At 43.3% G+C, this 27,422-nt stretch overlaps 1 protein-coding gene across 4 annotated transcripts in view; it reads left to right on the top strand.

The window, feature by feature from the left end:
* Positions 1-9,075: 9,075 nt before the first annotated feature.
* Positions 9,076-27,422, top strand: part of MAGI3 (membrane associated guanylate kinase, WW and PDZ domain containing 3) — a 175,889-nt gene continuing 157,542 nt past the window's right edge. For all 4 annotated transcript variants that reach the window (XM_056867527.1, XM_056867528.1, XM_056867529.1 and 1 more), the window contains exon 1: positions 9,076-9,432. In XM_056867527.1, coding sequence (XP_056723505.1) covers positions 9,102-9,432 — 331 coding nt within the window. In that variant the 5' untranslated portion in view covers positions 9,076-9,101. The remainder of the gene's footprint in view (positions 9,433-27,422) is intronic.

Genomic DNA, 27,422 nt, shown 5'->3' on the forward strand with positions numbered 1-27,422 from the left:
CCTTGCGTGCCCTGCAAAAACTAAACAAGTCTGGCAGGGCACCGGTGTCATCTGAGAGTGCATTCCTCAGTGTAGGGGACACAACTGAAAAGGCCCTTCCCCTGGTGACAGCAAACCAAGCCATCCTGGGGCCAGGCACCTGCAATAAGCCCCTACAGGATGACCGAAGGGAGTGCAGCGGTTGTAATGGGAGAGGCAGTCCCATAGGTATGAGGGTCCCAGACCATTTACACAGTCCAGACAATATTCCCCAAGTAGAGAGCTATAGTGTCACAGAAAATTGCCTTTGGACTAGATGGCATGAGATGACCTAAACAAATCAGCCAAGTCTCACAGTGATACCAGAGTTTTGATGACCGCTGCTACTTTGTTTTTTGATAGCAACATGACCAGCAGAAATGTGGTGGCCCTGCTTATCTCCATGATGGGAAAATCTTCACCAATTACTGTCTGGTGAACCAGCTGCTGTTAAAAGTCACCTAGTTTTTGGATCAATTGGCAACACTGGCCTATAAGCAGGGTTGTCAACCTCCAGGTGATAGCTGGAGATCTCCTGAGATTACTATTGGTCTCCAGGCGACAAAGATCAATTCTGTCAGAGAAAATGGTTTTGGAAAGTGGACTCTATGGCATTATACCCCACTGATGTTGTAGGGCCCCTCTTGGATACCCTCTTGAGGTGGCGGGTCCACAGCGCGCTTGTAAGGGAGAAGCTGCCCCCCTCTGACGATGGGTCAGTTGCATCCTTAGAGGTTCCCCCTGTCCCCCCTGGGCTTCAACCTTTTGGCCTCAGAATCAGAGCATAGGGAAACCCATGCTGGGTTTTCCCCTCCTTGCCCTGGCTGCAGAGCCTGTCGTAGTTCAGGCAGTTCTGACAGCCCTCTCCTCACTGGCCTTGGCTACAGCTCTAATTTATAGTACAAGTCCCGCCCCCTTGTCCTAGGCTTAGCCCTGCTTCTTCCTCTCACCTCCTCCTGAGGCTATATAAGCCTCAGCTGGTTACTCCACCCTTATTAGCCCCCTTGCTCTGTCGGCCATCCCTGTTCTTGCTGCTGCCTCAACTTTGCCTGCAGGCGTCAACTGTTGGGCAGGGAAGCCGTCCACCTCCAGCTTTGCCCGTCTCACCACCCCGCCTCTTGATTTCGGCGGCATCGCTCTGCTCAGAGCTGGTTAGGTCCAGGCATTTCTGTCCCGGCAGGTTGGTTGGGCCCCATCCTGGGCAGTTGCAGGTGTTCCGGGCCCCGAACCTTTGGCTCAGCTTGCGGGGCTTCGAGGTGTGTAAGTTTTAGTGCTGTCTATCTCCCTGGTTGTATCTGTGGCCGCCAGCGGGTTTAGACTTTGTTTCTGGGGTTTGGGAGGGAGTCCTGAGGCACTGGCAGCCGTCTCATGACAGAAGTCCCTCCCCTCCCCAAACCCTGCCCTCCTCAGGCTCCACCCCCAAAATCTCCAGGTATTTCCCAATCCGGAGCTGGCAACCCTACCTATAAGGGAAGGCAACCAATTTCTCCAGGGAAATTCCTCCAGAGTACTAAATATTGTGATCAAACAGACCTTGACTGAGAGCAAAACCCATCCACAGTCTTCCCCAGGATGGTACAAATATACACCACCCAACGTTGTGCATCTGCCTATAATAGTGTTAAAGAAAGAAACAAGATCTCATGTGGAAGAAAAATGGACCACACTCGGTCATAATTATATCCAGGACTGTCTTAAACATAGTGAAGTGTTTTGCTTTCACAACATAGTGAAGTGCTTTGCTTATACAACTACTATAGAAAGAAATTTTACACTTCTAAAAGTTTTTAAAATACTGTCTGATTTCACAACTTCAGTGTGTTAATGGCCAATTAATAGACATTAATAGGCAACACCCACATGTCCCCTATTGTTTCCTGTCAAAACCTGGAAGCAATATGAGGTGTTTGAGTGGTTCCTAGGTAACCATTTTCATATTCTCCTTATTCTCTCTCTACGTTTCCATGATTAAAGTACCAGTACAAAGCTGGCTGTAGACTAGTGATGGTGGAAGCAAGAGCAATGTTACCTATCCAATTCTCCTACTGAAAACCAAGGAATTGTTTGGTCTCAGTGAACCTGCAAAGACTGTTGTTTGGTTGCAGAGACCCTCTAACATAACTGTTCACCAGCAGGGAATAATTACTGGTTGAAATTATGGCCTATTACCATAATGGCCTATTCAAGCTTATTTGTGTCTTCAAAGGTAACATAGAACTCTGTTACAGCATGGCATAACTGTACTGAAATTGGCTATGTTGAAGTAAAGCATATTTTTTCGCTTCAGTGATATGTAGAAATCCTGTGACTCTGATCATACTGAATACCATTTTTGTGGCTGAGTAGTGGTAGAGCATCTGCTTTGCATGTAGAAGGTCCCAGGTTCAACCTGCATTTAAAAGGATTGGGTAATTGGTGATATGACAGTCTTTACCCAAGACCCTGGAACGCTGCTGCCAGTCACAGTAGATGGTACTGACTTTGATAGACCAATAGCCTGACTGTGTAAAAGCAAGTCTTATGTATTCATGTGTCTACTTTTTCTGTGATCTATGTCCCAATTAGAAGAAGATGGGTTTCTTCCTTAATTGCATTTGATGTGCAGATTCAGCATCCAAACGTTCTTTGAAAACATAGAAAATCTATAGGAGTTGGTGCAATTGCACCAAGACTTTTAAAAAAAGAAAAAAGGAGGAGGAAGCAGGATTGCCAACTCCAGGTTGGGAAATTCCTGGAGATTTTGGGAATAAAGCATGGAGAGGGTGGGGTTTGAGAAGGAGAGGGACCTCAGCAGGGTATAATGCCATACAGTCTACTCTCCAAAGCAGCCATTTTCTCTGGAGGGAGTGGTTTCTGTAATCTGGAGATCAGTTGCAATTCTGGGAAATCTTCAGGCCCCACCTGGATATTGGCAACCTTAGGAGTAGGGTTGCCAGGTTCCTCTTCGCCACCGGCAGGAGGTTTTTGGGGTAGAGCCTGAGGAGGACGAAGTTTGGGGAGGGGAGGGACTTCAATGCCATAGAGTCCAATTGCCAAAGGCGGCCATTTTCTCCAAGTGAACTGATCTCTATCGGCTGAAGATCAGTTGTAAAAGCAGGAGATCTCCAGCTAGTACCTGGAGGTTGGCAACCTTACTTAGGAGGAAGAGAGATGGAAAGGGGGAAGGACACTGGAACTCAATTTGTGTCTACCCATCATTAGAGAAAGTTACCTTGCCCTAGACTAGTTCCATCCATGTAAGCAAAGCCTAAATGCCACTTTATACAGAGGAAGCAAACCTCTGACTACCGGTGCTGGAAGGCAGCAGCAGGGAAGGGCCTTGGCCTCCATGCCCTGTTTGTTTGGCCCTCAAGGGAAACAAGTAGGTCACTGTGTGAAACAGTATGCTAGACTAGATAGACTACTGGTCTGATTCCAGCAGGATCTTCTTAAGTGCTTATGTTCTTAAAGGTTGTGCTTCTCACATGGAAACATTAGAAGAATTGGAAAACCTGACACGAACATACTGTAAGCCCTTAGAAAACTCCACGCCAAAGATCAGTGAAGTGACTTAAGCTGTAGGGCAAACACAGCCATTGTTTGTATTAGAACAGAAACCAGTATTTGCATTTAAGTACAAATCTAGCAAATGTGATGGATCTGCACGGTGCCAATGAGAATATTTTTCAGTGAAATTTGAAAAAATGTTATTTGAGTTCATAGAGCTGGACTGAATAGTTAAGATGAGTTTGAAATATGATAATTTTCAGAGTTCAACACTGAATGTTAGCCAACAAAAATAAACACAAGTCTGACCTCACATAAAGGCACCAGGGAGATCCAATAAATATAAAGTAATGGCAGGTTCCTGCCAGTGTGGTATAGTGGTTAAGAGTGGTGGTTTTGGAGTGGTGGTCTCTGATCTGGAGAACAGGGTTTGATTCCCCACTCCTCCAAATGAGCAACAGGTGTCTGTTGTGGGGAAGGGAAGGTGATTGTTAGACAGTTTGATTCTTCCTTAATTGGTAGTGAAAGTAGTCATATAAAAACCAACTCCTTCTTCTTCTATACAGTTTTCCTTGTAGAAAACATTGCCCAAGGAATGGAGAATGTGGGAATCTGGGTTATAATACTTCCTGAGCCAAGAACAAAGTAGGTGGCTTTAGGCAAGCATCAAGCAGTGCTAGTTTTTCATACATAATGGGGAAATGATACATTACCTACTTCTCAGGGTATTTGCAAAGGTGCAAAATTACAGATCACAATCTGGGCAGCCCAAACCTAAGCCTTGGGTGCTAGCTGAAGCCTGATCAGCACTAGCACTCTTAGCAAACCCCATGTTTGTTCAGCAGAGGGGAAATATGTATAAAAAAGACCTGATTCCAAAGTGTGGAGAGCATAGCAATTGTGCCAGAGTCCATAGCAACCCCACTGCACACCACCAGTGCCTCCACAACAACCATAGATGGAAGAAGCCAATTTTGTTGCTGATCCATGAGTAGAACACAATAAGAAAAGGAACAAAGGAAACATAACACACACACATTACCCACCAGTGTAGAGTGGACTGTGGCATGACTGGAAAGGGCCTTGGAATGAACACAACCAGGGAACTCTGCAGATGCAGGTTCTGGGAATTAGGCTTACATCAGAGTTAGTTCCCAGTGCCATCCTAAGCCATTCCAAGACAGGGTTTAGGATTGCACTGTAAAGGTATATTTGTGTGTCAGCCACGACAATTAGAACTAGGGCTAAGGTGGGAGGGGGACTAGGGGGACAAAATTCTAGGAGACCTGGTTACCCTGAGAGTCCAGGATGCTCAGCAAGATGCTGCTGTGTGTAGTATAAATTCAGCAGCTTTTCAATGGGGGAGGGGGATTAGAGGGAAGTGGTATTCAAAAAGTGCACATATAAATATGGTAACCTATAATTATCATACGCCTGCAAAAAGCAGTGGCATAGGTTCCTGGCTCCCTCACACTGGACTTTTAGAAGGCAGCTGAAGATGGCTTTATTCATGGTGGCATTTGATTACTTTAGTTCTTCTTCTAAATTATTGATTTTAAAATATTGTCGAAGGCTTTCACGGTCAGAGTTCATTGGTTCTTGTAGGTTATCCGGGCTGTGTAACCGTGGTCTTGGAATTTTCTTTCCTGACGTTTCGCCAGCAACTGTGGCCGGCATCTTCAGAGGAGTAACACTGAAGGACAGTGTCTCTCAGTGTCAAGGGTGTAGGAAGAGTAATATATAGTCAGAAAGGGGTTGGGTTTGAGCTGAGTATTGTCCTGCAAAAGTATTGTCCTGTAAGTATCAAGATAATGTGCTAATGAGGGTATGGTATGTTAATATGGAACCATTGTATCCTGAAGTGATCTGTTAATGTGTGTAATCCAAAGCTAATCTGTATGGCTATTGTTGAATGTTGTCTTTGTCTGGAGGTTTTTCAGGGCAGGAAGCCAAGCCTTATTCATTCTTAAACTCTCCTCTTTTCTGTTAAAGTTGTGCTGATGTTTATGAATTTCAATGGCTTCTCTGTGCAATCTGACAAAATAGTTGGTAGAATTGTCCAGTCTTTCAGTGTCTTGGAATAAGACCCTGTGTCCTGTTTGTGTCAGTCCATGTTCAGCCACTGCTGATTTCTCAGGCTGGCCAAGTCTGCAGTATCTTTCATGTTCTTTTATCCTTGTTTGTATGCTGCGTTTTGTGGTCCCGATGTAAACTTCTCCACAGCTGCAAGGTATACGATATACTCCTGCAGAGGTGAGGGGGTCTCTTTTGTCTTTTGCTGATCGTAGCATTTGTTGTATTTTCTTGGTGGGTTTAAACACTGTTTGTAGGTTATGTTTTTTCAAAAGTTTCTCCATCCTATCAGTGACTCCTTTAATAAATGGCAAGAATACCTTTCCTATGGGAGACTGTTTTTCTTGAGTTTTCTGATTTTTGTTTGGTTTAATGGCCCTTCTGATTTCATTCTTGGAGTAGCTGTTTGCTAGCAGTGCGTGATTTAGATGATTAGTTTCTTCCTTGAGAAACTGTGGTTCACAGATCCGTCTTGCACGGTCCATTAATGTTTTGATTATTCCTCTTTTCTGTCAGGGGTGGTGGTTGGAGTTTTTGTGTAAGTAGCGATCTGTGTGAGTTGGTTTCCGGTAGACCTTGTGACCTAACTGAAGGTTTGTTTTACGGATGACAAGGGTATCAAGAAATGGGAGTTTACCCTCAATTTCCTTTTCCATGGTAAACTGAATGTTTGGATGGATATTATTAAGATGGTTTAGAAAGTCCATTAATTTTTCTTCACCATGGCTCCAAATGGTAAATGTATCATCTACGAACCTGAACCAGACTGTAGGTTTGTAAGGTGCTGATTCTAATGCTGTCTTTTCAAAATATTCCATGTAAAAGTTTGCTATTACTGGACTGAGTGGACTTCCCATAGCTACTCCATCAATCTGTTCATAAAATTCTTGATCCCATAGGAAATAACTTGTTGTCAAACAATGGTGAAATAAGGCTGTTATATCTTCTGGAAAAATCTGGTTAATCAATGAGATTGTGTCTTTTACTGGAACCTTGGTAAAGAGGGATACAACATCAAAACTGATTAGTATATCCTTTGGATTGAGTCTTAACGGACTGATTTTGTTGATGAAGTGAGTTGAATCTTTGATGTAAGAAGTGGTTTTTCCAATGTGGTCCTGTAGGAGGGTGGTCAAATATTTAGCTAATTCATATGTTGGGGAACCAATGGCACTCACGATGGGTCGGAGTGGAACGGAATCCTTATGAATTTTAGGTAGTCCATATAATCGTGGTGGTTGTGCTTCAGTCTTGCATAGTTTTCTGTGTGTGTCGGGATGAAGAGTGGAATTCTTGATCAGAATGCTAGTTTTCCTGGTAATTTTGCAAGTTGGATCTCGTTTTAGTTTTTTGTATGTGGCAGGGTCCAGAAGTTCCTCAATCTTCTTTTTGTATTCTTCTGTTTTCATGATCACTGTGGCATTGCCTTTGTCAGCTGGTAGAATAATGATTTCTGGATCTGCATTGAGGGTCTTGATGGCGTTTCTCTCCTTGCGTGTTATATTGCTAGCAGGGGGCTTTGCTTTTCGTAGAATTCTTGCTGTCTCTCCTCTTATTTCCTCAGCATCTTCTTCAGGTAGATTACGAATGGCAGATTCTACATTTGCAATGATGTCTTCCACTGGAATTTGGGTGGGAGTGACTGCAAAGTTTCCTCCCTTAGCTAAGATGGAAGTTTCTTCAGGTGAGAGTTGTCGGTCTGTCAGATTGAAGATAATCCGTTTGTTGTCAAGTTTTGGACTGTTCTGTCTTCTTTCCTGTAATTTGTTAAACTTTTGCTTCTGTCTGGAAGTATGGCTGGTTAACCCCTGTTCCATTTTTCTGTAGGTGAGATTATCAATCTTGTCCCAATCATGGCTTCTCATTTTGTGGCTAGTATTGATATGTAAGGAAAACAACTCCTTGTCTGTGGCAGCAAGTTCTCTGCGGGTAGTGTGAATTCTCTCTCGTAAGAGAGCCCGTTCTAGATGGTCATAAATGCGGTTAGCTCGTGAAGTTTTAAAGATTCTTTTACTTGTGAGAAAAGATGGAATGGTTCCAGTGTCTCTGCATCGCAGTAGAAAAGTTAAAGAACAAAGTAGATGTGCTTTCTTGTTCCGAAGTGTTTCCAATCTCCGGGTCTGTTGAAATATTTCCTCCCCGTAGAGGCGTTCAAAATATTGTCGAAGGCTTTCACGGTCAGAGTTCATTGGTTCTTGTACGTTATCCGGGCTGTGTAACCGTGGTCTTGGAATTTTCTTTCCTGACGTTTCGCCAGCAACTGTGGCCGGCATCTTCAGAGGAGTAACACTGAAGGACAGTGTCTCTCAGTGTCAAGGGTGTAGGAAGAGTAATATATAGTCAGAAAGGGGTTGGGTTTGAGCTGAATCATTGTCCTGCAAAAAGTATCCAAGGTAATGTGCTAATCATTGTCCTGTAAGTATCAAGATAATGTGGTAATGAGGGTATGGTATGTTAATATGGAACCATTGTATCCTGAAGTGATCTGTTAATGCGTGAAATCCAAAGCTAATCTGCATGGCTACTGTGGACTCCTTCTCCTTATAGTTTTTAGTCTCTTAACCCCAGCCACGGGCACAAAGCCTGAATCTTCCACCGAATGTCTTTTCTTCCTTCCGTCGACATCCACTCCAACCGGGGTTATCACTCTATCCCGAGCGCGTGTTCTCGGAAGCCCGTCCTGTTGACATTGACGAGCGCCGAGGGGAGAGACGCCCCAGACCAGAGGGTCCGTGCACGGCAGCGTTCCGACCGCGGAGACCTCGGCCCCAAGAACTGGCAAGCGCGCTAACCCAGAGCGGCCTGCTCCAGAGGCGGGGGAGCGCCAGGGCTCCAGAGCAGCAGGGCCCTCCGTCTCCACCGCTGCCATTGCTGCCCGGGAGGCGCCGCCTTGGATTTGCCCCTCTCTCGATGCGCATTTTCTCACGAGCTCTGCACGGGGGCTTATCGGTTGAAAACGCACGGTCGCTTGATCCTCCTTGAATCCCTGTTTTAGCCAGGATCGAGGGCACACTAGGCGAAACGCATGCACTCGATCCTGGCTGAAACAGGGATTCAAGGAGGATCAAGCGACCGTGCGTTTTCGCCCATCGTCGCGTTTTGGGCGCTCGGATGGGGGGGGGGGAATGTGCATCGAGAGGCGGCGCCTCCCGGGCAGAAACGGCCCAACCGAGAAGTTTTGACGCACAAAACTTCTTTCCCCCGACGTCAGCACCCTTGGCCCCACCCCAGGAATGCCGGGCGGGGCTTCGGGCAGCGGCGGGGGGGGGGAGGAGAGAAGAGGTGCGGCCAGCGGGGAGGAGGGGGCGTGTCCCTGCCGCCGCGTTGAGGGAGCCAGTCGCGAGGCAGCCGCGGCCGGTGCTGGCCGAAGGAAGGGAGGGAGGGAGGGAGGCGGCGTCGGGCGCGCGCGCGCGGAGGGTTGGCCGGGCGGGCGGCCGTGCGCGAGGGGGCTTTTTGCAGGCGGCGGCGGCGGCGGCTGCAGCGGGCAGGGGTCGCGCGCGGAGGGGCGCCGATGGTGCGGCCTCATGTCTAAGACGCTGCGGAGGAAGCGCCACTGGCTGAGCAAGGTGCAGGAGTGCGCCGTGTCCTGGGCGGGCGGCGGCGGCGCGACCCCCGACTGGCTGCGGGGCGGCGCCGAGCGCGGCGAGTTCCCCTACCTCGGGGCCCGCCTGCCCACGCCGGCCGAGCCCGCCGGCCCCGCCGCCGGCCCCCTGCTGCTCTCCGGGAAGCCCCCCGGCCCGGGCGACGTGCTGCTGGAGGTCAACGGCACCCCGGTCAGCGGCCTCACCCACCGGGACACCCTGGCCGTCGTCCGCCACTTCCGCGAGCCCGTGCGCCTCAAGACCGTGCGGCCAGGTCAGTGGCTCCGGCCGTCGCGAGGGGAGCGGGGAAGCGGAGAGAGCTGCCTCCTTTCCCCCAGCTTCTTGCCTCCTGGAGAGGCTGAAGGCTCTCTCTCCCCCCCAGGCGCACCTGCCCCGTCTTTCCCGAAGGATCGCCTCCCTCATCTTTCCTCTCTTTCGCTCCCCCCCCCGCTTCTTCCTTTCCCCTCTTCCCCTCCGTGCCTTTCACCCACTCAGGGCAGCCTTTCAAAATCGCCTTCTTTCCTGAAGAAGTGCGTCTCTCCCCCCCCTCCTCCTCTTTTATCCTCCCTTTTATCTCCCTGCTATCTCCCCTCTTTGTGTTGGCGCTTGGCGAACTAACCCTTAGGTTTGTGCATGGGAGGTTTTGCCCTGGATTGGCATATTTTCCCCATCCATAGTCTCCAATAGTAGAAAAGGGCAAGAGTCCAGTAGCACCTTAAAGACTGACAAAAATATTTTCTGGTAGGGTGTGAGCTTTCGTGAGCCACAGCTCACTTCAAAGAAGGGCAAGAGTCCAGTAGCACCTTAAAGACTAACACAAATATTTTCTGGTAGGGTAGGAGCTTTCGTGAGCTTTCTGTGGCTCACGAAAGCTCCTACCCTACCAGAAAATATTTGTGTTAGTCTTTAAGGTGCTACTGGACTCTTGCCCTTTTCTACTACTGCAGACCGACTAACACAGCGACCCACTGTGAATGATCTCCATAGTCTCCAAACTCAACAATAAGCCCCCCCCCTGCAGAGTTTTGAGAATTCGGATGGGGGAAATGTGCATCTAGAGAGCCGCAAAAACCTCCCATGCCTTCGTCTTGTTTCTGCCTTCTCCTTCCCTGGCAAGAGAAAGCTATCTTTCTGTCCTATCTGTTACCCTTTAGGGCACGCATGTCCCTACCTGTGCCACCTTGCTTGTATACTTTCGGTGAACTCGATGTGTGCCTACCTGATTTTCTTAGGTGTATCTGGCCTTGCTGTTTTGCCTTGTCCTCCATGCATCTGCCTGTTCTTGCTGTCTTAGGAAGACAAACCTGACCCTGCCATTTTCTCTCCCTCTTCTCCCCCCCATCAAACCATACATCTGCTAAATCCTCTCCCTGAGCAGACCTAGCCCTTCCTGTTTACTCCAGTAACCACCTTCCGCTTCAGTGGTAGGATCATTATTCAAACACTCCTGTTTACATGCTTTAATCTGGAAAAGGGCAGTCTTTGTGATGCCATAGGATTCTGGCAGGGTTTGTATGCTGTTTGTTCTGGTGGGGTCTGTTCCTTTGCACGTTGTGAGAGAAATCAGTTGCCCTGGGTATTTCAGAGTATCTAGCTTTCTGTACAGTGGGTTATCTTTTGTCGTTAGCTGTGTTGTTAAAAGCTGTCATGGTCACAACTATTTATCTTTGGACATAGCTTAGGTGTCAGCAGTTTGGAATCTTTACTTGCTGTACTGCCAGTTTATGTGGGGAAACAAATAATTACAAATTGCTTCAAGATCACATGTGATCTGTATGTTTGCCATACATGAGATGTGTTAAAGTGACCCTAAGCAGGTCCACTCAGGCCAATTCAATGGGGCTTATTCCAAGAGAAGTGTTCTTAGCATTGTGCTGTCAGTGTTTCTTTGCCATTCATTCTGAAAGCTGGGGAAAGGAGTTGCTTTTTTCCTGCCTGAATTTTTGTGGGAGGGGGAGCTGTTGTAATTGTACTTCAAGCTTGAGCAAACAGGTTCTCGCATGTTGTATCTGTGGTGCAGACCCTACAGCTTATTTCAGTAGGACAGATTGTTACACTGCACTTCTAACCTTATATTTGATTTCTAGCATTGCTGAACTGGTTTTTGTACAGTGCTGTAATAATTTACTTGTGATTAAGCTCCTGTTTTTAGCCATCCCTGTGGCATTCATAAGTCAGTGATTCCTCTGCAAAGCAAGTTGTTTGTATATGCATTGAGAGTGAGGTTTATAAAGCATGGAGGCTTGCTGAAAGCTAATGTTACTCTTGGGGAAGATTAGTGAATGAGCATTATTAAAAGCTATCATTTAGGCTAGTTGTCTGCTTGTTATAGGGGACTTGCACTTTCTTTGTATGAAATTAGAATCCCTACATGGCAGAAGCATGATCAAGAGAGAGGCTAGGGTAATCATTCATCCTTCTTTTCTTGGACAGTCACCTGGTTAGGATGATACTGCGTGAATTAACAAAGTTATCGTCTGACAAACCTGTTTAAAACGTTATCCGTTCTTGAAAATAAAGTTGAGCTCTATATGCCAGAGTTTTAGGACAGCCTAATTTGAGGTCTTCAGTATTTTCAGCTGTGTGACTTAAATCCTAAGGATCAGTATCTTACTGTGTTCAAATGATGCTGCGCTAACTGTTCTATAAACCACCTTGTGTGTTTACAGCAAACGATATGCTGTTCCAAAGTACAGCACATTAAGACATGTGTGCTTACATGTTATTTCATTAATTCTAGGTTAAATGGAACACTGTCTCTTTTGTGTGTTTTGTTCACACGCTCAGTAATTGTAACAACCTTTTTCTTATTCAGAATACTTGCCTGTTTTGTGGAGTGGAAGGATCTTGGTTTCAGATAGCATTGATACAAAGTATCACAGACTATAACAGTCTTTAGGACATCAAAATAATTGTCTCTTTGTTAAATATTGAACTTAGATTGTAATACTGAATTTAAGAATGTGCAGCTGATTTTTCTTTCATCTAAGGCTGATGTGGGACATTAGATTTTTCACTTAATTTTATCAGTTGTTCTGCAGTCTGGTTTTTGCGTTTGCATATCTTCAGTTTGATCTGCAAAATACAATCGTGACCTTGAAATAAGATGGCCCATGATGGTCATTTTCGAGGCTACAAAAATATGTGTAGAATGATATATAATATGTAAGCTGATAGTATAATTGAGAGCACAATTAGTCATCATACTTTCTCTTCCAAGAGGATTGCATAAGCTTTTGTTTAGTGCATATGTTGGCTTGTGAAAAGTTAGCCATTTAAAAAAAAATGTAATTGTCATATAGTAAAATTGCCCCAAACTACATAGTTATGACTTTCAGTACTAGAATATTCTTACATCAATGCCGATAATACCCATTGCTAACATGAAGTAGAGTAAACATTAGTTATGAAATTATATAATTATCTTTGTCCATAGCCTGGAACTCGTGCAAATGACTGCGGGGACTCAGACTCATAAGAGCTTCTTGAATTTCTGACAAGTTCATTTTTCTAATGGAAGTCTCATCTTGCCTTGATAGTGTTAATTTGTGTATATTTAGGAGATATCAAATAATTGCATTAATTATGTAGACTCCGCACCAGTATGCATTTCAAATGTCAAGTTATTGCTAAGCATTGCTACTTGCAATCATACAGGCTAATGATTTACAATTGTAAATTTGAAGCTAATTATAGCTGTTCCAGTACAGCAGAATATGAATATTAAGCAGATAAATTTTCAACAAACTTAAACTGTTGCATGATACAACTTAATTTTGGTAAAATGTACCCCTATCTACTTTTAGTAGTAGGTGGATGCCATCGATAAACTATCTAGCCATACCTTGAAACTGGTTTTCCATTGTTTCTACCTTAAATCTTCTTTTCTGTCATTATATGTGTGACTCTTCATAATCCAGTTGTGTTACGCGTATATAGCTTACTGATTCAAGTACATATGGGAATTAGACTACTAGAAAAAATAGTCTGAAGTGAATTGTGTGTCCCCAAGAAATAACTGCTATGTAGTTTGGTTTTGTTATTTTGGGCAATGTGGTACAGAAGCTATAGAATGCTACTAGGTTTGGATGTGGGAGGCACATACTCAAGTCATGTCCTAAAGCTCGTTAGGCTGTTTGGAGTGTCTAAATACCTTTTGTGATGATTTGTGTCCCACGATTGTGTTAAACTGAGAGAATGGCTTGGCATAGGTTATGATATAACACTGAAACAGAGAAAAGCAGAATGAACTAATTTCATTGACCTATAGGTTGCATTATAACATGTATCCACCTGTGATGAAGTTTCTAAGGACAGGTGACTTAAGAGAAAATCCTAGATGTGATGGCTGTAGATCCATGTGTTTAATAGGCCTATCCCAATCATATAGGAAAATGGGGATGAAGTCCATTTTTAACAACAAAGAGTGCATGAGCGTGACACTGAATCCCTTTGTTTCTAAGCACCTTTCTTCCGGCTGAAGGCACTTGTAATAATTGGAGTATGGCTGAGGGGGTAGAAACTCCAGGGGTAACAGGCTGCAGGTAGGAGGGAGGTTCTGTATACCCACACACCTCTTCACTGTTAAAAACAAATCTTAACCTCAAACAACCTTTTCTACTTGGCTTGGAACTGCTAGACCAGGGTTCCCCAACCTCTTTGAGCCTTGGGAGTTCTGACACAGGGTGGTGGACGCAACCACAAAATTGCTGCTGTGGGAGGTAGAGCCAACCACTAAATGATCACTGCAGGAAGTAATGACACACAACAGGAAATCCAAATACAGGGGACAAGAAGTAATTTTTTAAAAATGTGCTGGAAAAGAGGGGAGAGAGAATTAACCACTACAATGGCAGCTTGTGAGGAAAGAATGTTATTTTGATCTGTGCAGTCGATCAGATCCCCAATATTAATCAGAATCCCTGCTGGGCAGTAACCCCATTTGGCGGGCACCAGAAAAGTTGTTGGCAGGTTCCATGGCTCCCACAGGCACCACATTGGGACCCCCTGCACTATACATTAGAAGTTGATAGAAATGAGATAACTAGTTGTTGTGAGAGGCTTAGTGAAAGCAATAGGCCAGGGAGAATTGCTTCTCAGGGTTTATGCCTGACGAAGGCTTCTGTGGAGCTTGTATTCACTATCTTGTGGTATTTTTTTGCCTCAATAAACATTTATTACAATACTGTTTGGGTTTTTTAACACTTTGCTTGTAACTTGACAAAGTTAACGATATTTTGCCATTGACAACTGCTTGGAAAGAGATGAGACATCAGACTCCTATTGCTATTGAATGGCAGGAGCTAGAGGGCTTTTTGCCTGGCAGGAACTATTGGTGCAGTGAGATGCTGAGTTCTCAGCAAAAGAGCCATTTTAGGTACACATATTTTCTTGACTCTCCCCATTTTAGTCACTCACAACAAGGGTCAAATGAAGTGTGACTGTGTATGTGTGTAACATGCCATGAAGTCACAGCCAGCTCATGGTGACCCAGTAGGGTTTTCAAGGCAAGAGACAAGCAGAGGTGATTTGCTGTTGCCTGTCTCTGCGTAGCAATCCTGGAGTTCCCTGGCGGTCTCCCATCCAAGTACTAACCAGGGCCGACCCTGCTTAGCTTCCAAGATCTGACGAGATCAGGCTAGCCTGGGCCACCCAGGTCAGGGCTGAAGGAGGAACTTCTTACATATACAGATTCTATCAGAAAACAGCCCTGACCTGGATGGCCCAGGCTAGCCTGATCTCGTCAGATCTCAGAAGCTAAGCAGGGTCAGCCCTGGTTAGTATTTGGATGGGAGACCACCAAGGAAGTCCAGGGTTGCTATACAGAGGAAGGCACTGGCAAACCACCTCTGTTAGTCTCTTGCCATGAAAACCCCAAAAGGGGTCGCCATAAGTCGGCTGCGACTTGAAGGCACTTTACACGCACACACATCAGAAAACAGGATTATTATTTTGATTTGTTTTACTCTGTCATAAGGTGGGTGGCTGAAAAATTGGCAACTTGCCCAATCACTTCTAAGTAGAATTGCTTCCAAGAACACCTCAGTGGCTGCCTCGAGATTGTGGACAGTGCCTTGAGCTGTTTCCTTATAGGAAGGAGAGGCAGCTCCGAATATTACCTGCAGGGAGCAATCTTAAGCAGATCTGTTTGAAAGTTAGTCCTATGTTATTCAGTGGGGTTTACTCCAAGGAAAGTATCCTTAGGATTGCGGCGGCAGAGTGCCACTTTAAAACTGAGTGTCTCTGGAGGTAGTATAAGAAGAGTCTGTCTCTCAGTCCTAGAGCTCTGGTGGTAAGGGTTTTTTTCTTCCTTCCTATGTGGCCCCAATACAAACCACAGCAGCTCATGCATGCGTTCCCTTTTACAGACAGTCAGCATTGGTCATATCTGTTTTGACCCACAGTCTGCATTATGGAGGGTGCATTACAGATTGAATTATGGTGCTACAAGCAAGGGAAATTGAGAACAGCCACAATTAGCAATGTGGTCTGCACGCACAGTGTGCGTGAGGGAGCTGCCGATAATGCTGAAGTGACGTCTGGGGTGGGATAGAAAGAGACCCACAAGGAAAGGCTAGTAGAAGGCAGAGTTGCTAAGGCACGAAGAAGGGAGATTAATCAAGTAGTACAGGGTGTGGGGTGATCAGCCTTTGAAAAAAATATTTCCTGGGCTGAGTTTTACCAATGTTGGCTCTGTCTAAGGGACCACGTAGAACACATTTGGTTGCAAACCTCCAGATTGCTGTAATGATGTAACAGCTAGTATGTCGTATGACCAGCACACTACAGTGAATGAGTTTATGTGACCACATCAAATCCTACGGCTTCATTCTTCCTGCTTTAGAGTGAAAACGAATGGTAGCTATTGCTTTGAATCTCTGATAGAAATGTGAAAAAATATTGGGATATAGCTCTATCATCCTTGAATGAACACCTTAAACTTTCTGGAATTCCATGTCTGATGTTTCCTTAAAATCATTTTCCACTTCTTGAATAAATAATGTTTGGTGTTGCTAATAGTGTTCTTGAAAAACCAATTATTTTGGAAAGTTCAGTGATTTAAATTAGGTAATTCTTTTGCTTTATCTGACTACTCTGTACTGTGTTGATACAATTATTATACCATTGTAACCTTCATGATGTATTTGAATCTTGCATATAATTGCTTTTCCTTTCAGATGTCTGCCTAACAAACTATTTAGCATTTTTTTGTTATATTTGAAAGACATCTATTTCTGTGGGAACCAATGCTGGCTTGTCTCTGTTTTTGTACATTAACAGTATAGAAAACCCGTATCTGAGCTTTCATTTTTAACATCTGTAACTTATTTTAAATACAAAATGCTATGCTGTTTGGTAAGCCCTGTAAGTTGTGGGAGAAACACAGTGTTATTTTTTTCCTTGAGGAAAAAAAAAGGAAATAGGGGGTGGGAGTTGAAGTATATGTGATATTTACTGTCCTATTAAACCAAATTGTACTGTTAACATAAAATGTCATCATTCATAACTTAGCTTTTAAAATTGCTCTATTTGGTACATTTATGTAATTTAAAAGTATACATGCCCTTGTTTTCTAAAGCAAAACTGGCAATATACCCAATACCAGGGAGAGTGTAAGAGCTGCAATCTTTGACATCTTATTTATTTAAAATATTTATGTGCTGCCTTTCTATTCAAATAGGATCTCCAAGGCAGCGAACATCAAAACATTTCAGCATCTAAAATAAAGTATAGATAAAGTATATAATATTTCTCCTTGGTGGATGAGTTCTAGAGTTTTGGTGCCTCAACCAAAAAGCTTGGGTTGCCACCTGTCTAGCCTCAGCTATGCTACCTTATACCACCTCCTGTAACCTTAGCATGCGTATCTAATTTTTGCCACCTGAGAGGTAGGAAAATAAAGTTTAAAAAGAAAACACTTATTTTGTAGTAAATACCGTATATACCCGTGTATAAGCCGACCCGCGTATAAGCCGAGGTGCCTAATTTCTCCCGCGTATAAGCCGAGGGTCGGCTTATAACCCCCCCCCCCCGCAGACCTACCTGACCGGGCTCCCGGGAGCAAGCGGCGCGGGCCTGGTGGCGGCGGTGGTGAACTCGGCAGGGGCCGGGGCAGCCTCCCTGCAGTTGCAGGAGGCCGCCCCAGGCCGCTCCCGGCCCCAGGAAGCGTCGGCGTGGCCGGGCGGGGGCCGGGGCAGCCTTCCTGCAGCCGCAGGAGGCCGCCCAAGGCCGCTCCCGGCCCCAGGAAGCGGCGGCGCGGCCGGGCGGGTGCCGGGGCAGCCTCCGTGCAGTCGCAGGAGGCCACTCCCGGCGGCAGAAAACGACGCGGGCCCGGCAGCGGTAAGTTCCCCCCTCCCTCCCCCCTCTACCATATTGACCCGCGTATAAGCTGAGGCCGGCTTTTCCAACCCTTTTTTTGGGCTGAAAAACTCGGCTTATACGCGAGTATATATGGTAGGTGTATTTGCACTGAACAGAAGTGGCCTCATACAAAATCACAATAGGACTAACAGCATATTTGGCTCCATCATCAACCACAAGGGAGACTGCAACCAAGAAATCAAAAGGAGATTGAGACTGGAGAGGGCAGCCGTGAAGAAGCTAGAAAAGACTTAAGTGTAAGGATGTGTCACTGGCAATCAAGATCAAGATAATTCATGCCATAGTATTCCTGATTACTATGTATGGGAGCAGCAGAAATAAAAGTTATACTGCTTCAGCAATGTACTCAAGAAGTCCTACAGTCTAAGTGTAGCCTTCATTACTTTGAGACTGACCATACAATTCTCTCACTAGAAGGGAAAAAAACTATGACAGCAGATCATAAGAGACCTAGTATGGGAATATTTCATTAAGTTCTTCTCTGTGTGTTAAGTGCTGTCAAATTGCTTCCAACTCATGGCAACCCTATGAATCAGTGTCCTCCAAAACGTTCTGTTGTTAACAGTCTTGCTCAGGTCTTGCAAACTTAGGGCTGTGGCTTCCTTTATAGAGTCAATCCATCTCTTGTTGGGTCTTCCTCTTTTTCTGCTGCCTTCTACTTTTCCTAGTATTGTCTTTTCCAGTGAGACTTGTCTTCTCATAATGTGACCAAAGTACAATAACCTCGGTTTGGTCAGTTTAGCTTCTAGGGACAGTTCAGGCTTGATTTGATCTAGAACCCACTTATTTGTCTTCTTGGCATTCCACAGTATCTGTAAAACTCTTATTAAACACCACATTTCCAAGCAATCTACATTCTTTCTGTCAATTTTCTTCATTTGCCTTGTCTAGATCTAGTCTCCCCACCTCCAACAATTTTCTAATAATTGAACATCTTGAAACTTTGCACTTTGAGAGGGATTGACAGTGGACACAGATTTGCAGTGGATTGATGGGGTTAAGTCTGTTATTTTTCACCTGTATATATTATTGATGTTGTTGTTAACAAGCATGTTATTATTGGAGGCACAAATCCATAGCTTGAGAATTGCAAAACTTAGCATCTCTGATGGCATCTTCTAGACTGAAGTCCCACTGGGTAGTTAGAAAAGATTAACCTAAATCTATACAAAAGCCTTTGGAACTCCATAAAATTAAGTCCCTAATCCATAAAATATTGGAACTTGCTTATAAAACTTAAACATTAAGAATATATTTTCTTGTACTATAGTATTAGAAATTTTAATTCTGTGATTAAATATCTGAAGTATAATGTATCAAGCTGTCTTTTAGATAAGTTATTACTTTATAAAATCATTTTTTAAATAAAAAAATCATTTTTATGCACTTTGGATGGGGTGGGAACAAAAACGTAGGTGTTTATAGTAGGGAAAACTAACATTCAATTATATAGAAAGGAATTTGTACAGCTAATATAGGTGAAAAGTTAGTAAAGGCAGAGATAAGTTTATTTTCAGTGGTGTTGGTTTCCCCCCAGATGTTTCAGGTAATTAAGTCTTTCTACTCCACTGTGTTCTCTCACAATTTTCTGGTCCTGTCCAGATAGTTACCCAGTTTATCTTTAAAGTATAAATGATAACATTATTTGGTTATTTTTATTTATGGTGTTTTTCTGCTTTAAGGTGGTTTAAATTCTTCCTCCTTGTACAGTGGTATCCAGAATAGGCTTCTTATATACTGAATCAAATTCTTTAAAAGATCAGGGAGATCTATTTGTGTTTACTTCAGGCTTGAAGCCAGTGTTTTGGTTGGTAAATGTCAAAGTGCAGAATCCATCAGTGGACCATTGGAGAATCTCACCTCCTCCATCCCTGATGGACACTGTCTTACCTGTCTCTCCTCTTTTCTTCACCCTACTGCCATGCCCTGATTTGTATATTCAGCAAACTAGAAACAGCACTTCGCTAACCTTTGTTTACCACATCTGATTTGTATATTGGCAACAGTATCTGAGCAGGACAATTGCGCAGAGTTCTTATTGTGGAAGAGTGCCTTGAACATACATAGAAATGAAGGAAGGAGTGCAATGGCAGCAGCATCCAGTGCCACCAAGGCATAAACTGGGGCTTCCTTCCTTCATCCCTGGCACATATGCTGTCCTTGTTACAATATAACAGTGCCTGTTTAAGACTGTCTTGGAAAATAATTATCTGCCCATTGCTGTGTTAAGATTCTTCACTCTGATTTACTCTGTGCCGTTTTCTTACTATGCCATTGTTCGTCTGCACAAGCTTTTCTGTGTTATCATACATCTTGGGGTATGTCCTTAAGAACTTCAATATCTTTATAAAGCCAGCACAAGAGTATTTAAAAGTATAGATGGTGAACATCAAAAATAAACATGTTACTTGAACCTTTTTTGTGCCTCATAAATGTCCCCTTTAAGCCATTTGCAAATGTGAGCTGTCTTAAATAATCTCCAGTGTTTTCATTTATTTATTTATACCACCATTCTTCCAATACATTCCAGGCTGTTAGCAATTTAAAATATTAAAATGGAGAATAGGAAAGACTAAGCATAACACACCAGCTGTTGTCCCCAGACAGTTGGTGTGACGTCTCAGAATCTGAGGTTATGAGCATCCTGGGTTTCTCCAGTGGATGCAATGTCCATTAAAAAAAAAGAGCGAGGAAGAACCTGTAGCATTTTTCATCATGATAGCATCAAATTTAATGCATAACTAACCCATTTTAAAGCACTTAATACTTTTTGTTTAGCCAACAAAATATTTGGCTACATTGTGGCATTTTTATGACCTTTAGGAACTAGAATACGTTTCCATCTTCTGTGCTTGATTATGTGGGACTGGCAGTCTGACCTTCATGACCAATTTCAAATGAATTGATGCAGAGTGGCTTGCAGTGTTCATTTTATTTTTGCCATGTTTTTGCCTGTACTAGGCATCCAAGGTGACTAACTAAATTTGAAAGTGTACTACAATTTAAAACATTGTAAAACGAAATAGATCAACCAAATTTTAACCTAAAAATAAAATAGCATGTAGGAATTAGTATTTACCCAGCAGTTCAGCATATGCACCCACCCCCAGTATTCTACGAATAAAGGGTATCTTTTCCATTGACAGCCAGTCTTACATCCTAGCTACTCATGACTTCATTCTGAGCATTGCAGCCTTCTCTAAGCAGGCGTAAGGATTTTGGATTCTTCTGATATTCATATGTCTAACCTATAGACTACCCCCATGTATGTGTAATGTTTGCTCTTTAACAGAGAGCTGTTTTGGGATGGAACAGTGAAAGAAAATTAACATTCTCCGTATAGATCCAGATACTAGAGCAAATGTACTCAAAGCTTGCTGTTGCTGCTCCGCTCTTTCAAGTTTCTTCTCAAAGCAACTTCTTTGAAAAGGAAGACCATCAGCTGTATTGTTACACACATTTGCATGTAATGGACAGTTTCACCATTAATATAGGCAGCAGTGACTTCTAGAAAACGAGACTGTCTGCAAGAGAAGGCTGAAATAATATCTGGTCTGCATATGTAGCAGAATGAGGTCGTTTGCCAATTCAGGCTATAGCAGAATGACGTTTTTGTATGTTTGCCTGAGCAAGTGATCAGCACATTAATAATTTAGTTGTAGCTAGGGATGGGTGAGCTCTCCCAATTTCACCTTGCATTCCACCTTGAACAAAGTGCACTTTTTGCTGATAAATTGTCAATGAGCTTGCTTGGTTAGAGTTAGGCTGAACTATCGGAGAGTGCTTACGGGGGTTCCTACATCCCTTGAATCTCCCCTCATATCTTGTATCTCACCCCAACTTGTTGCTCCTCATCATGGCAGACTAAAGAATTCTTGCAGCATCTCCTTCTCAGAAGTGCATTTTGGATATTGCAATTCCCAGAACACCTTGTGGTTAATGTCAGCTGTTTGGGAACCATAGTTCCTAGAATGTTGGGGGGGGGGGGTGAGAAGAAAAGGGCGGAATGGAAAAAACACTGCAAATATTTGGCTTCTTCTTGACAGCCTCATATCACCACTTCTTTACTACAGGGCAGATAAGTAGGAGGTGCTAAATTATTGTGGCATGAAATTATCTTTCAAATCAGGATAGAGCTTAGCATTTGCAAGATTTGCTTTTTGCAGGAAGGATATTCAGGCAGCTGATATTCATACTTGAGAGTCAAACAAGTAGGAGCTTCATAAGTCCCTCTAGTTCTAGCCAAGTCTACTGTATGGTACTTGGAAAAGTTTTGTAATTTAGAGGAACGTAAATATGTGACACCACTATCAAAATCTCACACACACCCATCTTGCTTTGGGCTGACCTTGCTTTGGGCTGACCAACATGGTCCCTAGCTTGTGGTTCTTTAAAACCATAAATTCCAGAAAAAATTCCCCTTTTCAGCTACCTTGGGTTTCAGTCCGTACTCCTTCAGTGGAAATCTGCCACCACTAGGAGAAAAATCTTTCCCCTTCTTGTGTCCTTTTCTGGTGCTCTTAGTCCCCAGGAAGATCCAAGTTAGGTGTGTGAGAGACAGAGATCTAGATGCAGAGCTGAGTTCTCCTCTCTCTTGTCCCACTAGTGCTCAGCCAGTGCTTTCCCATCAGTAGCTGGCTGGATTCTGATTGTATAAAAGAGTGGCTGGTGTCATGGGTAAGATTCTCAAAAGCTGTCAAGTCACATAAGACCAGTAAAATAATAGATCTTTAAGCATAAATCCTACTGAACACAAATAATTGGGAGCATTTGGCAAAGAGGAAGCTAGAAGCAGAATACTATGCAAAATAAAGGAAAGATATAATACTAGTGAGGCCTGTATTTATACAGAGGCCTCTACATTCCTCACCTTTGGAATGGGCATAAGAAAATAGAAGCTTGACAAGGACTACCCCTGAGTCTTGGCACAGACTTCCCTTCTTGGTGTCACTGGTCGGGAAGGGGCGGGATAAAAGTCTAACAAATAAAGAACTCCTCCAATATGAATCTTCCTGTGATTTCAGATGCAAAGTTCTGCTTCTTATTCTGTCACACATAAAATTCATATTGTTGTCTACACATAGCCGGACTCTCCATTGGTATCCCCAGAGCTTAGGAATGCCTTCCCCTGTAAATCCATCTTGCTGATTCTGGAAGTCACATCATAGTGATACTGGAAAATACTTAGATTTAGGATTGTTTTTAAAAGCGATGTTTTTGGGTCCTGCTTAATATTGCCTTTGTTGTGACACTTGATGTTGTGTTCTATGGTTTTATTCTGTCTTATGTCACTTTTCAATAGTGAAAAACGGCTTAGACATTTTAAGTGAGTCTCAAATCTTCAGGGGGCCTGTTCTGAAGTATCTGTTGCCCTACCCTACTTACTTGTGTGTAGTGTATTAGAGCGTGCAGATCCAGTTGTGAAAATTGAGGTTCCTGGTGGAATCTGTCTAGGTGTATATTTAGGTTTTTGACAGAAACTTCCTTGACATAACGTTTTTGCTAATGGGAGTGGCAGAACATAGCTCTGTGGGAGAATAAATAGGGTGCATCCAAATTAAGCTTGCTTCTTTCCCCTGGCTGTGCACCATTGGTGTTCATTTTTCTAATTTACAACACTGTACTAGAGCTGATTTAGTAGTTACTAACTTGTTATAAGTTTGCTGTTGCAACTTCACTACACTGATGCAAATAATGGATTTACTTTATTTTTCCCACTTTATGAGGAAAACCCTGAAAGCTTACAAGGAGACAAAAATTGAATCAGTGCAATAAGAAACATACCAGGACATCAACAAAAAGCAGCAATCAAACAACTGGATAACAAAAAACAAAAACCTTCCAGGATCCTGATATAAAATCACATATTCAGCAAAACCATGTCACATTCTGGATGAAATAAACTCAATAATACCAAATCTAAGAACAAGACTTGGGGATCCTTGAACCCCCAATTGACCATCACTAACTAAAGAGAAAAAAATCTGGTTTCTGATCATGCCTCCTGACCTTTTAGGAAGATGGTGCCTGATAGACTAGTTGGGGAAGGGAATTTCACTCTTGTCATCATGAGTATGGTGGCAAACAAGTCGAAGCCTAACCAGGTGATCAACATTAATTGGTAGTCCCATGTTGGAAAGTGTAGCTTTTTAGATTGACAGTCCTATTTGTCTCAGCAGAAATGTATAATAAAAAGTTGTAGTATTCTGAAGAGGCAGCATAGAAATATTCTGAGTAAATAAGTTACCAACATAACTTGGACTTGCTTAGTCTTAGTAGCAAACCAAATCTTACAGACAATGGCAAGTCGAGGACTGCAACAATTTTTAGACACTGCCCTCAAAAGTTTGGGTTAAATCTGTTTGGATTCAAGTTTGGAACATGTGTGGTCCTCTGAGATATTATGCCAGTTTTTGCTGTTTAGCAGCTTTGCATCCAGAAGTTGACTTAGTTTGATTTTTCTCCTCTTAAAAAGAAGTAAAGTCTTGGTGTTTCTGAGTGGCAAGGAAAACACAGAGTCACTTTGTTGCCTTATTAGATATAAAAGTAAGATAAAAGCAAAAAAGAAGAAAAAGCAAAGGTTAAACTAAAAAAGACTAATAAACCCAAATATCATAAGTCAGAGTAGGGACAATGATGCAAGCCTATACATTAATAAAAAGACCCAGCAGATAAGTTTTTAACTCATTTTCTCTAAATATGCAAAACTAAAGAATATTTGTGTCTCTTCAGGCAAGGCTACAAGTGAGAGCCCTTTTCTGTTTTGCACAGAGTATACACAGCATTGGGTATGGCTGCCTCTCTCTGGCTTGCCTTCTTCCTGGGGGCAGAGGATTTGCTACCAACCATGTCTCTGTCTACTGTCCTACATGTTGGGTAGAATAAATACAGGGAAGTATAGCAGCGCTCTGCGTTGGTGAAAAGCTCTCAAATCCAAGTAGAAATAAAGGACAATTAAAGCGTTTGCTTAAGAATTGTGTGGTTTTCAAGTGGGTTTTTTAAATTTTCATTCGTATTTTCTGTGGTGATATACCACCTTCCCGTACAGTCATTTTTACATTCATGGAGTCCTTGACCCATTTTAACCTTATATAAAGTAACAAGCACCACTGCTGCCTAAACATGGAGGGGTTTTTTTCCAGCATAAGTGATCCTTGGCTTCTAAGCTGCTTAATACTCTTTGATATGTAGTACATTTGTTTTTGTTGCCATATTTCCTGCATTCCTTCCAGGATTCACTGCATTCATGTTTTGGAAGCGCTGTGGAATACTGTGTAAAGGAATAAGCTGCAGTTTTTAAAACCAGAGTCATGTTGGGCATAATACAGAGAATAGCCTTATTTGCAAGATTGCACATTACCCATCTCCTTTCTTATGACTACTTCAGATATTACTTTTTGTTGTGAGCCAGTGTGGTGTAGTGGTTAAAAGCAGTGGTTTGGAGTGGTGGACTCTGATCTAGAGAACTGGGTTTGATTCCCCACTCTGTCTTGGGCTGCATCAACAGAAGTATAGTGTCCAGATCACGCGAAGTGATGGTATCACTTTACTGTGCTCTGGTTAGACCTCAACTAGAGTACTGTGTTCAGTTTTGGGCACCAGAATTTAAGAAAGATGTAGACAAGCTGGAACGTGTCCAGAGAAGGGCAACAAAGATGGTGAGGGGTCTGGAGACCAAGTCCTATGAGGAAAGGTTGAAGGAGCTGGGTATGTTTAGCCTGAAGAGGAGAAGACTGAGAGGGGATATGATAACCACGTTCAGGTACTTGAAGGGCTGTCATATAGAGGAGGGTGTCGAGTTGTTTTCTGTTGCTCAAGAAGGTCGGACCAGAACCAACGGGTTGAAATTAAATCAGAAGAGCTTCCGTCTAGACATTAGGAAGAATTTTCTAACAGTTAGTCTTCCTCGGGAGGTGGTAAGCTCTCCTTCCCTGGAGGTTTTTAAGAAGAGGTTAGATGGCCATCTGTCAGCAATGCTGATTCTGTGACCTTAGGCGGATGATGAGAGGGAGGGCATCTTGGCCATCTTCTGATCACTAGGGATGTGGAGGGGGGAGGTAGTTGTGAATTTCCTGCATTGTGCATGGGGTTGGACTTGATGGCCCTGGTGGTCCCTTCCAACTCTATGATCCACATGAGCAGCAGAGGCTAATCTGGTGAACTGGATTGGTTTCCCCACTCCTACACATGAAGCCAGCTGGGTGACCTTGGGTTAGTCACAGCTCTTAGAGCTCTCTCAGACCCACCTACCTCACAGGGTGTCTGTTGCGGGGAGGGGAAGGGAAGGTGATTGTAAGCTGGTTTGAGTCTTCCTTAAGTGGTAGAGAAAGTCGGTATATTAAAAAAACCAAACCAACCAACCAATCACCAAACAGACATAGGTAATGAAAGGATTGTGTGTATGTTTGCTTGTGTGTGTTGACTATTTAAAAGGACTTGCTTACTGGAATAAGATACAATGAAAACACCAGTGGAATACAACAAAAGCTTACTGTTATATTTTGAAGTAACAATACTCGTGAAAGTTGCTAGTTGGCAGCAAGTAAACTCAGTATGGAAGAATTCTTTAGAGTAATACCTTCTGAAAAACAGCAAGGATCATATGGGACTGTAATGTCTTTGAAAATGAAGTGACTGTAAAGGCTTTGAAACCAGAAGATAAGTATAGAAGCAAAATGGAATTGGGGAAACTATTGTCTTTATTGTACAGAATAATTGGCATGCAAAGGCTATCACTTAGGCACACAGTGGAGGGAGAGCCCTTTGGGTTAACTCTTAACTCTGGGAGAGCCCTTTGGGTTATGCTTAGAAAACTTCAGAGGAGTTCTCTAGTATCAAAGTTTTCAGTCACTTCGTTTTGTTTCTTGTTACCATAACTAAACTATGCCTCAAAGAGTTTGATGCAAATTGCTTTGGATTCTAAAACCAGATTAAAGTTAAAATTAAAGAGTGGCATGGAGACACTGGGAGGGGTGAGCCCCAAAGTTTGCATGACTGGGTTTCCATAGGAACCCATAATTGTGTGGGAAGGAAATGGAGAAGGAAGAAACTGGAGCTGGAACAAGAAGGGTGGAAGTAGGCGATGGCAAGGAAAGTTAAGCCAGCAGTTTGTGTGGGGGGGGGGTAGGGTGGGGGGGTGGGAAGGTTTGTGGAAGAATATAATTTCATTTCCCCGTCAAATCTTTGTGGATCTTGTAAACTGTATTTACCATTTTACTAAATTCAAAATTTTCCCAGTTGTGGGTAGAACACCCTGTTCTTCATAGTAATCACTATCTGCTTGTCATGGTTAAATGCCATTATTTCAGTTCTAGTTTAGTGCATAGAAATGATTTGATGGCTTAATTGAGTATTCTGCCATGGATCCAAAGGCTTGGCTGCCACTAAGTAGCTTGCTGTACTTGACAGCATTTTAAAGAGACTGTGTTACTGTAAAGCTCAAATTGTAGAGCGGCAAACGTGTAAATTCAAGCCTTTAATGTCTGCCCCAACAGATCTAACCACCCTAACTGGTTTTTAATAATTTTCTAGTATACAGTTGGGTTGGGATATTTCAGTTGCCACAAGCAAATTATTCTGGAGCCTTTGCTTTAGATAGCATACATTTAGATATCTTTTTTATATTTTAACTGATTTTATCCATAGGGTACAAAAATGAGCAGTTATACTGGTTCACTGAGGATAGGATTGCAGTCAACTCCTTTTAGTGGAGGCTGGTCCATTAGGGCAAACATGGAAGTGCCCCTTAACTCAGGCAGCCCTCAGCTTTCTCCTGCCTGTCTCTTTGCTGTCCTTACCAGGTAGTACAGGACATATCAGTCTTTCAGCTATATAGTCCATCTGTGGTCTTAGTTGAACTCAGCACTGCAAGCAAGTCCCTCC

Source organism: Euleptes europaea, chromosome 2, assembly GCF_029931775.1.
Source record: "Euleptes europaea isolate rEulEur1 chromosome 2, rEulEur1.hap1, whole genome shotgun sequence".
NCBI lineage: Eukaryota > Metazoa > Chordata > Lepidosauria > Squamata > Sphaerodactylidae > Euleptes > Euleptes europaea.